Source organism: Peromyscus maniculatus, chromosome 5, assembly GCF_049852395.1.
Source record: "Peromyscus maniculatus bairdii isolate BWxNUB_F1_BW_parent chromosome 5, HU_Pman_BW_mat_3.1, whole genome shotgun sequence".
NCBI lineage: Eukaryota > Metazoa > Chordata > Mammalia > Rodentia > Cricetidae > Peromyscus > Peromyscus maniculatus.
Genome location: NC_134856.1, coordinates 43,351,880 through 43,365,141, shown reverse-complemented (window position 1 = coordinate 43,365,141; position 13,262 = coordinate 43,351,880). Strand labels below are relative to the sequence as shown.

The window sequence follows — 13,262 nt, the reverse complement described above, 5'->3', positions numbered from 1 at the left end:
AGCTGAAGGTTCACTTGGGGGTAGTGGGAGAAAGGGGAAATAGCAGGCGGGTTAACCAAAAGTAAGGGTGCATAAAGCCTTATGAAACGTACTACAAACACAAACAAATGTACTATATGTATTACATAATAAGTAATATACATTATATATAGGGGTACATGTGTGTTTTTTAAAGACTTTGAACGGACATTCCCCACATCAGTGAACAATACTTCTCTTAGAAGACATGAATTATGAAAATATCGGTGCCAGGCATGAGTTACTTCCCCTGAAACACCCCAAACCACAAAGGCCATTGTCAGTGCTCTTAGATGCCCATCATAACTCAATGGTAAATCTCTACTGCTGAAGACACCACACACCAGTTGCAGGACATAGAAAACTTAATCTTGAACTGACCCAGAGTCTCTTTCCCTCCTGGAGAGCTTTCACAGCACTCAGAAGTGCTATGCAGGGTTCTAGAAGAGAAAACACATCAATAGTCTTATCTAGCACTGGACACTGAATGCTACAATACCGACCTCACAGGCGAGATGTGCTATTGATGCAAAAGTGGAAAGACTATTGATGCGGTAACCAATCGCTCTCTTGATTGAACCCAACCCGACACCTGCTCTACAGGAGGGAATTCAAGCCTGTACTGTAAACACGGCCCAAACCCAAGGCTGCAGAAGTCATAGAGAAGAACGTATTTATGCTGTTCTTCAAAATGGTCATATTGTCCAACTGCTTTCTAAATGTTTGTATTTACAGCCAGAGAAGAGACACTTCTTATTACAATGTTATTGGGCAGAGGTGTATTTCAGTTCAAAGGGCCCCAAATAATCAACTATGAGTATTAAACCATCGGTGGGCCATCTATATCAACCCCCAGCCTCACTCCAAAGCTCAAGGGAACTTTGCGGGAGAGGAGATGGAAGAATGTAAGAGCCATAGGATGAGGAGGCGTTCTATGAAATGCTGTCTGGATGGGACATGATTATTGCACACAAACTCACAGCCGCTGTGGGTCCCTGCAAAAGATAAAGCCAGTTAACAACTCCAGAATGGACGGGAGAGGGATGCCAAGCCCCCACCCCTAACTGAGGAGCTATGGGCAGTTGGTAGTTGCTAGGGAAGGATGAGTCACTTTTCAAGGGGAGTGTGGCCACTGGCAGGTTCTCCATGCCTCAATGAACAATGACCCCATGCACATATGGGAATCACTAGTTTGACTCAATGGATATAAATCAATCAATCAATCAATCAATCAGAAGGACTTGAAGTTTGGAGGGAGATGTAAAGGGGTTTGGGGGAGAAGTAAAGGGTAGGTATGAACAATAGACATTTTATACATGTATGGTATGTTCAAAGAATAAATAGAAATTAAAATAAAATATGAAACTATTTTTTTCTTTTTTTTTCTTTTTTTTTAATGCTGTTTTATTGTATGCTACAGCCAGTGTATATAAAATAGTTAAACCTTGTGAAACAGAAATCCATGAAAATTCAGAGAGGTAGATGTTAAGATCTGACAAGTAGAAGATTGTATATTATGGCACGCGTTATAGAGAAGCTTTTGTACAGACTCCAAATTTAGTTCTCTTGAATATTCACTGGTTCATGAAAAGTGGTTTGAGAAACCTCAGATACATGACTACAAAAAGGAGCAGACTTTCTGGGGTCTGAAGGGATTTGTACTTGAAGACACTCCAGTTATCAGAGGGTCATGTTGAGCATTCTGCAGACAAAACTGTTTCAAGTCTGCAGCTGCCTGGGAAACCTTCACGCGGTTGAGCCCAGCCTCCAGCCGGAGCTGCTGAACCACCTTCTTCATGGCGGCGACGCTGGAAGAACCCGAAAAATATGAAACTTTTAAAGACTAAATAAAAATATCATAAAAAAGAAAAATGTCTCACAAATGTACAACTTAATGAATTATTACAATACAGGGGTTAGGTCTGTATAATAATCACCCAGGGAAAGAAACAAAACACGGCAATACCCCCTCTCAAGGCTGAGCTCTTTCTACCAACTGCAGGAAACTTTGCTTTCATAGAACCCAGTCTTTTGCAATGTAAACATAGATCCCTGAGCATAAGAGTTGTACTGGCTGGTTTTATGTGTCAACTTGACACAAGCTAGAGTCATCAGAGGAAGGAGCCTCAGCTGAGGAAGTGCCCTTGAGCTTCAGAGCTGTAAGGCATTGTCTCACTTAGTGATCAATGGGGAGGGCCCAGCCCATGGTGGGTGGTGACATCTTGGGCTGATGGTTCTGGGTTCTACAAGAAAACAGACTGAGCAAACCATGGGAAGCAAGCCAGTAAGCAGCACCCCTCCATGGCCTTTGCATCAGCTCCTGCCTCCAGGATCCTGCCCTGTTTGAGTCCCTGTCCTGACTTCCTTCAGTGATGAACAGCAATGCTGAAGTGTAAGCCTAATGAACCCTTTCCTCCCAAACTTGCTTTTTGGCCATGGTGTTTTGTTGTAGCGATAGAAACCGTAACTAAGACAATAGTTAAACTTGGTGCATAATATTTGGAAGGATGGAATTACCCAGTGTGCACCCGTCTGTGTCTAGCTTCTGTTACCTAATTTGTATATATAAACATATATTATATATTTACATATAGATGCAATTAGCTGCTATTCACTGTAAGTTACATATAATTGTTCCCTGTGATTCATTTAGCCATTCCACCACTGATTATCATTTGGGTGGTTTCCAGCACAATGGATTATAATACTATACACATTTTTGTAAATGTCTGTCCACAAAGAAAGACAAGAAAGACATCCAATAAAGGAACTGTCAGGTCCGAGCATGCATTTAAGACAATTACCTACACAAAGGTACAGGCACACACACCGCTCATCGATTCTCTAAGTGTCTTGTGAAGATTGGGCAATTTACATCCTTTTCATTGAAAATAAAATCTGCCATGAAGATGACACATTGAAACTATCATTCACCGACAACTCACACTTCTTAGGATCCAAACATCAAATCAGTACTAGCCTCTTCATATCTTACTGGCAACAACAGGTACAGAGACGCCCACCCACTAGGTCAGCAGTAACCATTTCTTTTTTTTAATTAATTCATTTATTGTGTGTGTACCTATGTCTGCATATGTGTGTATCACACAGGGAGTTCAGAGGACAGCCTGCAGGAGTCAGTTGTCTTCCACTCTGTGGGCTTCGGGGATAACTGAGTTTCCAGGCTTGGCAACAAGAGGCTTTACCTTCTAAGTCATCTTGCTAGCCCTGGACTAGTATTTCTTAGTGACTTTGAGAAACAAATCTAAGCAAAGGTAGATTAATTTCCCTTTCCCAACACTTGCATAGGTTCTTAATTAAACCGTCCTTTTTTTTTTTTTTGCATCTAATCTGTATAATTTTCTAAAATAAGAAAATACCTTTCTTTTCTTTTCTTTTCTTTTTTTTTGGTTTTTTTTTTTTTTTTTTTTTTTTGGTTTTTAGAGACAGGGTTTCTCTGTGTAGCTTTGCACCTTTCCTGGAACTCACTTTGGAGACCAGGCTGGCCTCAAACTCACAGAGATCCGCCTGACTCTGCCTCCCGAGTGCTGGGATTAAAGGCGTGCACCACCACTGCCCAGCCAAGAAAATACCTTTTCAAATGCTGAAAATGAGTTTAAAATAATTTTCTTGATTCCATTTTGCTCAGATTCAAAATTGCATTCTCAACTGAAATACTGTTTAGGAGCTTTCAAGGATTTTGTTGGGGAGTGTATATGTACACACTGATGTGCAAGTGTGTGTGTGCATGCACATGTGTGCATGCACATGTGTGCATGCATGTGTGTTCATGGAGAGGCTAAAGGACAGGGAGTGTCCTCCTCTACTGCTCCTCACCTAATTTTTTGAGACAGGGTCTTTCTCTGGACTAGTGGCTCACCACTTTGGCGAGGCTGGCTGGCCACAAAGCTCCTGGCACCCACTGTCTTTGTCTCCCAGTGCTGGGGTTGCAGGCACTCATAGCTGTGCCCAGGTTTCATAAGTGAGTCACACTCAGGTTCTCCTGATTGCGTAGCAAGTGCTCTCACCCACTGAGCCCTGACCCCATCCCCGGCTTCTAATCATTTTTTCACAATGAAGACGTCTGAGGATTTCTTGTGGTTTCTAGTATAATATTTTCCCCCATCATTCTCCCTCCTCTGTAATAATCCATCCCCTGTCTTATCCAGAAGAGTAGGCAATCAGTAGCTGTGGCCAATCAGAAACTCCTGTTCTCTGCTCTGAGTGATTGTGGAGATACACATGTGACATGCGACACTGACAATGCCAGTCGCAATCCTTCTGGGACCAAGAGCTTGATATTAGGAAGGGGAAATTCTTTCACTGGACTCGCTGAGCTAAAAACAAAAGTAACACTGCTACATGACATCTTCTCTATCACAAGAAGCAGCCCTCCTGTAGAACACAGCTCAACCAGCAGGAGATTTATGAGCAGAATAGATGGATGGATGGATGGATGGATGGATGGATGGATGGATGGATGGATGGATGGATGGATGGATGGATGGATACATGCACGGGTGAATGGAAGGAGGAGGAGAGGAGGAAAAGTGAATATGAGTGGACCACAGAAGCCACCAGGACCAATCCTCAACTATAAGGACCTGGTGTTTGTTGTTATATTTTTACGCTGTGAGCAATCACCATGTTCTAACTAAATGGACTTGTTTTTAGTAAGTCCTACTCAGGTAAGTTTCTATCACTGGAAATCCAGCACCTCCTATGATAACTGCTGTTTATAACTATCCTACATTTCCCTGAAGTTTACTCACTGAGTTCATTAGGAGAGGTTTACAGCTGCTATGCAATGGCATGGATTGAGGTCTCCAAGCAAGCTGAAAATGATTATCAATTAGGAGGGAATAAGCTTATACATTATTGAAAATATATGCAATTCCCAGATCAATCAACCCATGCTAAGGGCGCCAGGTGCACCTTGCAATGCCTAGAAACCTGGAACTTAGGAGAAATCACTAGACACTTGCATTAGATAACCCCTGTTAATCCTACACACCAATTATTCTGTTCTTATAAAGCCCGTGTTTGAACATAACCAGCACACAGCAAAGTGTTTGCAGAAGGTAGCAGGGGTCTTTGGATGGGTGAGTTCAAGTTCACAGAACACGTGAGTCTAGAGAGTGAGTTTATTTCCAGATTCTAGAGATAAGAGAGCTTATACATTTTAATATGTTCTCAAAGAACTCACAATTCAACTTGCAAACATTATTTAGAAGTGATCTTGTCATACTCCCCAAATGTCTGACAATCAGACTCCTTGCAAGGAATGTATTTCAGAAGACTGTGTGTACACAGAAGAGCAAATTCAGATTCACTCTTTGACCCTGCCTATGGCCCCCACTGACACCAGCAAAGAAAGAGCCCGACGCTTTCATCAGTGTGTGCCAGCCGCTGGGGATGTCCGTCACCATTCCCACAAGTCGGTGAACAGCAGGTTCATCTGACCCTTCTCTATTGAGTGCTCTCCACTCATCCCTGGCGGGTACAGCTTCACTAGCAGCTCCTTGGTAACTGTGGCGTTTCTACCTTTGATTAAAATGTCAAATGCAATTCTTTTAATTCATCTTGGATGGCTGTCACAGCAGAGCTCAGTAATGAGGACCCGTGACAGAGATTAGTTGCATGCTATAACACTGTACTCAAGTTGTCTGTCAGGCAACAGAGCCCTTTTTCTCTTCTCGGTTATCAGGCTGGTAAATACTGCCAAGGAAACTCTTACTGTGTCTCTGTTACAGGCTTTGGCTAGATTGATTCCCACTGAAAAGCATGAAAAATGTTTGTATCCACCCTACATCCCTAGTAAGAACAGCAATAAGATACCTTGATTTTAAAGAGAACTTTCATTCCCAGTAATGGTATGTGACCCATTAGCTGACCCAACCAACCATATGAACACAATCAAAAGCTCCCAATGAAAACCCTTCATCACCCTAAAAGCATTAAAAAGCTGTCAAGACAGTAAAGCAATTACCAGAGCAAAACCCAAGAAAGCCCAGAACCAGAGGAGGAGGCAAAGTACTGGAACATCACAGCCATCTGTACCCTCGGGGCACTTGCTAATCCAGAACACACACACACACACACACACACACACACACACACACACACACACACACACACACACACACGAGCAGGGAATAAAAATAAACCTTTAAAAAAAAAAGACAGATTGCTTCTAAAGGGCCAGTAAAAAACAACAACAAGAAGACAAAAAAGCCTGTCATTCTTACAATTTTATAAGCAGCAACATGTCTTTTAAGAACAAGGGCAAATTAAAGGCAGCCTGAAGCAGCAGACCGAGGAAGTCTCACCCTTGCAGCCTCTCACTAAAGGGAAGTGCACCCGAAGGAAAGTGATCTCAAATGAAAAGGCCATGATGGGAAAAGAAGTATCGGGGAGAGGCTGCTATGTGAAGGGCTTTACGTGGACATGCATTCCATCGTGCACGGAAGATTCTCAGTTCTCTGAGGTGTCTCTTAGTTCTCACCCCAGCACAGAGGGAGTGTGAAAAGCAGCAGACAGTGCAGAGAGAGGCGTGTTGGTGTGCGCAGCTCCCATTTTTTTCGGCCTCCAGACTGACCATCTCCAGGAACCTCTTCCAGGCTTTTTAGATGATCTCTGTGAGACCACGGCCCTGCTGCCTACAGTGGGAGCCAAGTTACAGCACACTGTTAAACTGGTTTGATTTCCTTCCCCATCTCACCCTTTCAGTCTTGTTCCTGGATTATTAACCAAAAATCAAATACCAACAATCAGGCTCTAGACTCGGCCCCTATCTCTGGGGGAGTCCAAGAGAAGAGAGGAAGGAGGTCTGCTCTATCAGACGTGGACGCATAATGCAAAGCCATGTCTGGGTCAAGAGGTCAGTAAGCTAAGTCTAACACACTTACTCATGTCTGAAAGTCAGGAAACTAGCAGGAGCTACAAGGGACAGAGGAGGACTGAAATAGCATTACTGCCTGTCTTGACTGAAATAGCATTACTGCCTGTCTTAGGGTTTCCGGTGCTGTGATGAAACACCATGAGCAAAAGCAACTCGGAGAGGAAGGGGTTTATTTCATCTTACGGTTTAACATCACAGTCCATCCCTGAGGAGAGTCAGGGCGGGACCCTGGAGGCAGAAACTGAAGCAGAGGCCATGGACGAATGCTGCTTACTAGCTTGCTCCCCATAGCTTGCTCAGTCTGCTTTCTTATAGAACCCTAGACTACCTGCCCATTGGTGGCACCACCCACAATTGTCTGTCGTCCACCCTCCCTCCTCACTAGTCACTAATTAAGAAAATTTCCCTACAGGCTTTTCTATAGGCTAATTATGCAGGCATTTTCTCAGTTATGGCTCCTTCTCCTCAGATAACTAGCTCTCGCTGTGTCAAGTTGATGAAAAGCCAACCAGGACACTACCTAAATAAGATCTGGACAACGACGCTAATAGACATGCTAACACAACGGGGAAACCTCAGGGGTCCTCACCCTAGACAGAGAGCTGTGGGCAAATGAGGGCTGATGAGAGAGGAAGAATCAATCTTCCCCAGGAATGAGCCCTCTAACTGGTTAGCCAATACCAGTGGTCAGCCCTGAAAACATATAGATATAAGCAGTACTGAGCAGACGCAGCAGTTTGCATTTATATATCTATATCTATATCATCTATATCTATCTATAATTATTTAAAAGGGGGCCATGGGCTTGAGAGGGAGAGAAAGAGGGGACATGAGAGTGATCAGAGGGAGGAGGAGAGAGGAAATTATCATAATTATATTTTAATTTTAAAAAAATTGCAAGAGCTGGATAGCTGGCCCAGTGGTTAAAATCAGGTATTTCTCTTGCAGAAAATAAAAGCTCATTTCTCAGCACCCACACTGGGGGGGGGGCCTCAAAACCACCTGTAACTCCAGCTCTAGGGGACCTAATGCTCTCTTCTGGTCTCTGTTGGCATCTACACACATATATAAATGAAAATAAAATTTTAAAACTGCAAAAGAAAACTGGCATTGATGCCAACTAGAACTTAAAGGGCTGTTTTCTTAGCCAAAATGGGGTACCTCAAATATATACCAATTCATAGATTTATAATGAAACTAAGCTTATAAGTATGTGTAAGAGAGACATTTCATAGAAGCAACATAGCAAATGAGAAAAAAAGTCATTCTATATAGAAACATTCTAATTGAGAATGCCAACTGGGCACTGACTGTATCTAAAAGCATCACAATGCACTCTGCTGGACTGATGTAAGCTCCTATGCCAGAATCATTAGATGAAATCATGAAGAAAATATTTCAATTAATTACCAGCAGGCTAGCAACACTTTAACCCTATAGTTGATCTTAATTTCATTAACAATATGTGAGCAGATAGGAAGAAAACACTTCAGAGTATTCTTCTGAAAAAGAAAAAAAAAAGACAAACTTGAAACTCGAGAGTGCCTTTAGATCCCAGTTTACAGAAAACACAGAGAAGTGTTAGGTTGTCATCACATCAAAGGCAAAAACCAATGAAAATTTGGTTATGGAAACTCAATGGGACAATTAATACAACTACAACTTAAAACTATACTGAAAAAAAAGCACACTTCAATGAAGAGCCAGTAGCTATGAGAGATAACTCATTTGACAAATGGATCATCTTTTGTACAGAGCTTTGCAGAGACTCGGCCGTTAAAGTGTGAGTCAAAGCCTGAGATGCAGTGACTGACATGTGATGGTACCAAGGAATGACTGAACATTTTAGGTGTGTGTGTGTGTGTGTGTGTGTGTGTGTGTGTGTGTGTGTGTGTGTGTGAAGGCAGAAGCCAATGTCAGTGGTGTTGTTCTCAGTTATTCTCCATCTTGTTTTTGGAGACAAGGTTTTCAATTCCTACCTTACACCATGCATGTAACTCCTGGTAGGAAGAATTCTAAAGTGGAAAGGTCACACAGGAACAGTTTAGAAGGTGACCTGGAAGGAGGCCTCACTAAGGGAGAGAGGGTGTCTTGAACAGAAGCACTGCCACAAAGGAAAGACAGCTTTATGGCTTTTGATTTGGAATTACTGTTTAAATCACATCTTATCAAAGACTCTACATAAAAGATGAGAAATCAAGCTTCCTCAAACAGGTGTTTACAACATATAACCACACAACCTCAGGTCTAGAATGCTTACAGAGCTCCCATAAAACAGCATTCTAAAAGTACGCCCAATAGGGAAGAAAAACAAAAACAAAAAACAAAACAAGCAAAAGGCCAATCCAAATGGCCAATAAATATATAAAACATGGTCAACTTTATGGATCACCAGGAAAACACCACTACAATTAAAGTATGCCATTACATATCTACTAGGTCACCAAAATATGAGTCTGACGATTTAAAAACACAATCAGAAAACTGCAACTAAAATCACAAGGTAGTATGTTTCTGAAAGATGGGCAAAATTTGAGTCTGATAATTGTGAATACTGACCCCTTTGCAGAGAAAACTACGAAATACTTGATGATGGGGCTATACCAGAAAAGAACCACATCCAAAACTAGCTTTTCATTACCTAATAAACTTAAGGATACCTATACCTGACCTATGACCTAGGAATTTTGCCCTGGGCCATAGTCTTGAGAAATGTACATGCTACAGACACGGAACAAGCCTGCCCACAGCAGCACTCTTTTTGATAGTGATGTGCTAGAAACAACCTGTACCTTCATGACAACACACAGAACACGGTGCTGTGCTCCTGTGACACATTCATCAACAGAGATGATGCAGCTCACCAACAAATGCAGGAATTTTACACGAAGTTGAGAAACAAAAGAATCAACCAAAAATATTCATACACACGGTAATTCAGTTTACATAATGCTCAAATGGAGGGAAAATGGGATCCCGTTTTCAGGAATGCCTACAAAAGAGTAAAACTATAAAAGCAGTCAACAATGACAGTCAGATGAGTCAGGAGAGCAATGATCTCTGAGGTGAGGGAAGGAGAGGAAACCATTTCTGGAATATCAGGTTGGAGAGAGAGTTGTGACCATGTTGGCTGTGGTCGTTTGAATGAGAGTGGCCTCCATAGGCTCATATGTTTGAATATTTTTTCCTTAGTTGGTGGATCTGTTTGGGAAGGATTAGAAGGTGTGGCCTTGATGGAAGAAGTGTGTCACGGAGCGGGAGGGCAGGCTTTGAGGTTTTCAAGACTTGTTGATTCCCAGTTAGTTCTCTCTGCCTTTGCTGGTGAGATGTGAACTTGCAGCTGCTCCTCCAGCTGGCTGCCACCATGGCTACACTCTGTCACTGTGGACTCTAACCACGGAAACTGTAAACACAATTAAACACTTTCTTTTGTAAGTTGCTTCAGTTATGGTGTTTTATCGCCTTGATAAAAAGGTAACTAATGCAATTGTCAAGAGCACTTCCTGCTCTTCCAGAGGACCTGGGTCTGGGTCCTGTAATCCACAGCAGGCAGCTCACAACCACCTGCAACTCCAGCTCTGGGGGAAACAATGCCTCCATGGGCACCACATCACAGGGTGCACATAAAAATAACTAAATTGTTTTAAAAAAAACATATTTGTGGGATAGTACCAATTTAATCTTGGCCCAGGTGAAGGTTGTACCTCTGAGCCCTTTATGATTGTTCTCAAGTTATACATATACATGTATGTCTACATACAGGTCTCTGTATGTATATGTATCATTGTATGCTTCATATGCTTACATGGATGTTGTATTTCACAACTGAAGTTCCAAAGAGAATTCATTTTAAAAATTAAATCTTGGGGGTTAGAGAGATAGCTCAGAGGTTAAGAGCTCTGGCTGCTCTCCCAGAGGTCCTGAGTTCAGCTCCCAGCAACCATATGGTGGCTCACAACCTTCCATAATGAGATTTGGTGCCCCCTTCTGGCCTGCAGGTAGACATACATGCAGGACACTGTATACATAATAAATAAATAAATCTTTTTAAAAAATTAAATCTTTCTCAAAACTTAGAACACATTTTTAAAATTATGTAACTTAACTTGTCCAAGGTGGCCTTACTTCAAGAGTCCCTATTCCTACCTCAGATGTTGATTCGTTAGGTCTATAGTAGGTACCTGGTAGAACTATTTCAAGTAGCTGTGCTGGTTTAGGAAGGACTGGAGTCCAGACTCCATGAGCAGGTAAGTGTTTTCCCCGAGAACACACAGAGACAGAACTGCACCAGATTAAAGTTGCCCCATACCCGGGCCAGGGCAAAGGCTTACAAATTAAATGAGGCAGTGGGTACCATTGACAGGTTCCTGTAAGTCTCCTCTTAAATGAGACTTGATATCCATAGATTAGTGCTGACTGTTAATTTGATCTGTGCTAACCCTGAGAATTCTCCTCTCCAGTCTTCTGCTGTTAACCCTTCAATCCCTCTACTAAGTCCTAAGAATAACATACAACAGTTCCTAGAAATGATAGGGAACTGGCTGGGACACACAAACTGACCCCATTTTAAGTCTGTGACGTTCCAGGTTGCCATCAAACAAGTTCACAGCTACACGTACACTCACCGATGTACCACTCTCCAAAGTGAGAGTCCATAATATGTAAACTGAGTGGGGATCTCGTTTGTTCGTGACGGATAACTACCAGCCTACCCTACTGTTCTGTATTAATCGCCCTACCCAAACAGAAGTCCCACTACCCACATTTGAATTTCACCTCAGATCAAAACAAAACAAAACTCTGTGAATGGTGACCTCTGGAGGTCCTGGTTACATTTAAAGACTCATTGTTAAAGGTCAATGTCCTTTGCTGCAAATACAGTTCCTACGCAGATGAGAAGCTGAACCTGCCCCATGGCGCTGAGCATAATTAGCCAGCTGCACCCTCATAATAAAGTGCAGATGGTTAATTGCACCAGCAAATGACTGCTTACTTGTGGGCACAAAAGCCTGTACCTAAAAGCATCGATAGTATACTTGGGCATAGTAATGCTCAGGATAACAAAACACATTTCCAAAATTTCATCTGTGACTAGACCTTGGCAGGTTCCAACTGCACAGCTCTGTGGTTCACACGGCTAAGGTCAAGTTCAAGGGAGGGACCAATGGCCACAGAGCACCATCTCAAACTGCTGAATCTTTTCTGAAAAATCCCCTGATTTATTGTGATAGTACTCAGTAAATAAGGTAAGGAATTAATCACGTGCTCCTGAGGTGTAATGTTATCACTGAAGACTCAGTCAACTGAGTTAATCTGTCAAGGACCAAAACAGTGGGTCAAAAACAAATGAAAACCAACTTTCTTCATTTCAAAATAATTTGTGCCAGGCATTTGTTATAATAATGTAAAGTGATACACCATGCAATGAAAGCTATCTATCTATCTATCTATCTATCTATCTATCTATCTATCTATCTATCTATCTATCTAACATCTATCTATTTATCTATCTACTATCTTCTATTTATCTACTATCTATCTACTATCTATCTATCTATCTATCTATCTATCTATCTATCTATCTATCTATCTATGCAAAAACACATCCATATTAGTTTTCTGAGTAAGAAAAACGGGGTGGCTTTTCCCATACCCCTGAGAACTTTGGTGTACTAGCCGAGTTCCTAGAGTTTAGCTGTCATAGATACAAGCCCCCAATGGTTTTAAGACATTCTTCCAAAGATCCCACTTTAAAATATATCTATTAATCCATGCATGGCAGGAATAAGATTTGAGGAGAAAGCAGAGGAGGGGTAATCCATGTTTATTTGGAAGCCCTCTGCCAGCTGCAAGGCTCTAGGCTTTGTAAGAGGTCAAGATGTCAGGCTTGGGGCAGAACACTAATCTTGTGCCTATGAAGACTCTTCTCAAGAAGCCCTGGGTGATGCGATTCTATTCAGTGTAATTGTATGTTAGGGGGAAGAAGAAGCGGCTTGCATTGGTTTTAATTATCAAGGACACACTAGCTTTTTCAGAACCATCTGTCTAATTGTGATTACAAATAGCGATATAAAAACACAAGTGATTACCAACAGCAAGTTCCCTGCCACCAACAGTTTTAACACAACAAGCCGCATTGTGGAAGAGTGTGGCGCCCCTTTCCTCTCTGCAATATTTCATGGTTTAGCAACTGACAGCCTACGATTTATTACAGAACCTCACTCCGAAAGAGCTCAAATTATTAATTAGTGTTCTTCGATTACATCCTCCGGTTATTCCTTTTTATTAAAGCTGAATTCCCTGAGAGTAAAGGGGATTATATAAGAAATGAAGCAGGCAGAGT

The 13,262-nt window shown here is 41.9% G+C and overlaps 2 protein-coding genes across 4 annotated transcripts in view; both read right to left on the bottom strand.

The window, feature by feature from the left end:
• Positions 1-13,262, bottom strand: part of Hydin (HYDIN axonemal central pair apparatus protein) — a 358,418-nt gene that overhangs the window by 333,610 nt on the left and 11,546 nt on the right. The gene's annotated exons all lie outside the window — the stretch shown is intronic.
• Positions 1,498-11,834, bottom strand: LOC107400857 (guanine nucleotide-binding protein G(I)/G(S)/G(O) subunit gamma-5). The gene is made up of 2 exons (XM_015992977.2): positions 11,808-11,834; positions 1,498-1,861 (listed from the first exon to the last, which is right to left on the bottom strand). Exons 1-2 carry the CDS (start codon positions 11,832-11,834, stop codon positions 1,637-1,639), a joined length of 252 nt encoding a protein of 83 aa, XP_015848463.1. The 3' UTR covers positions 1,498-1,636.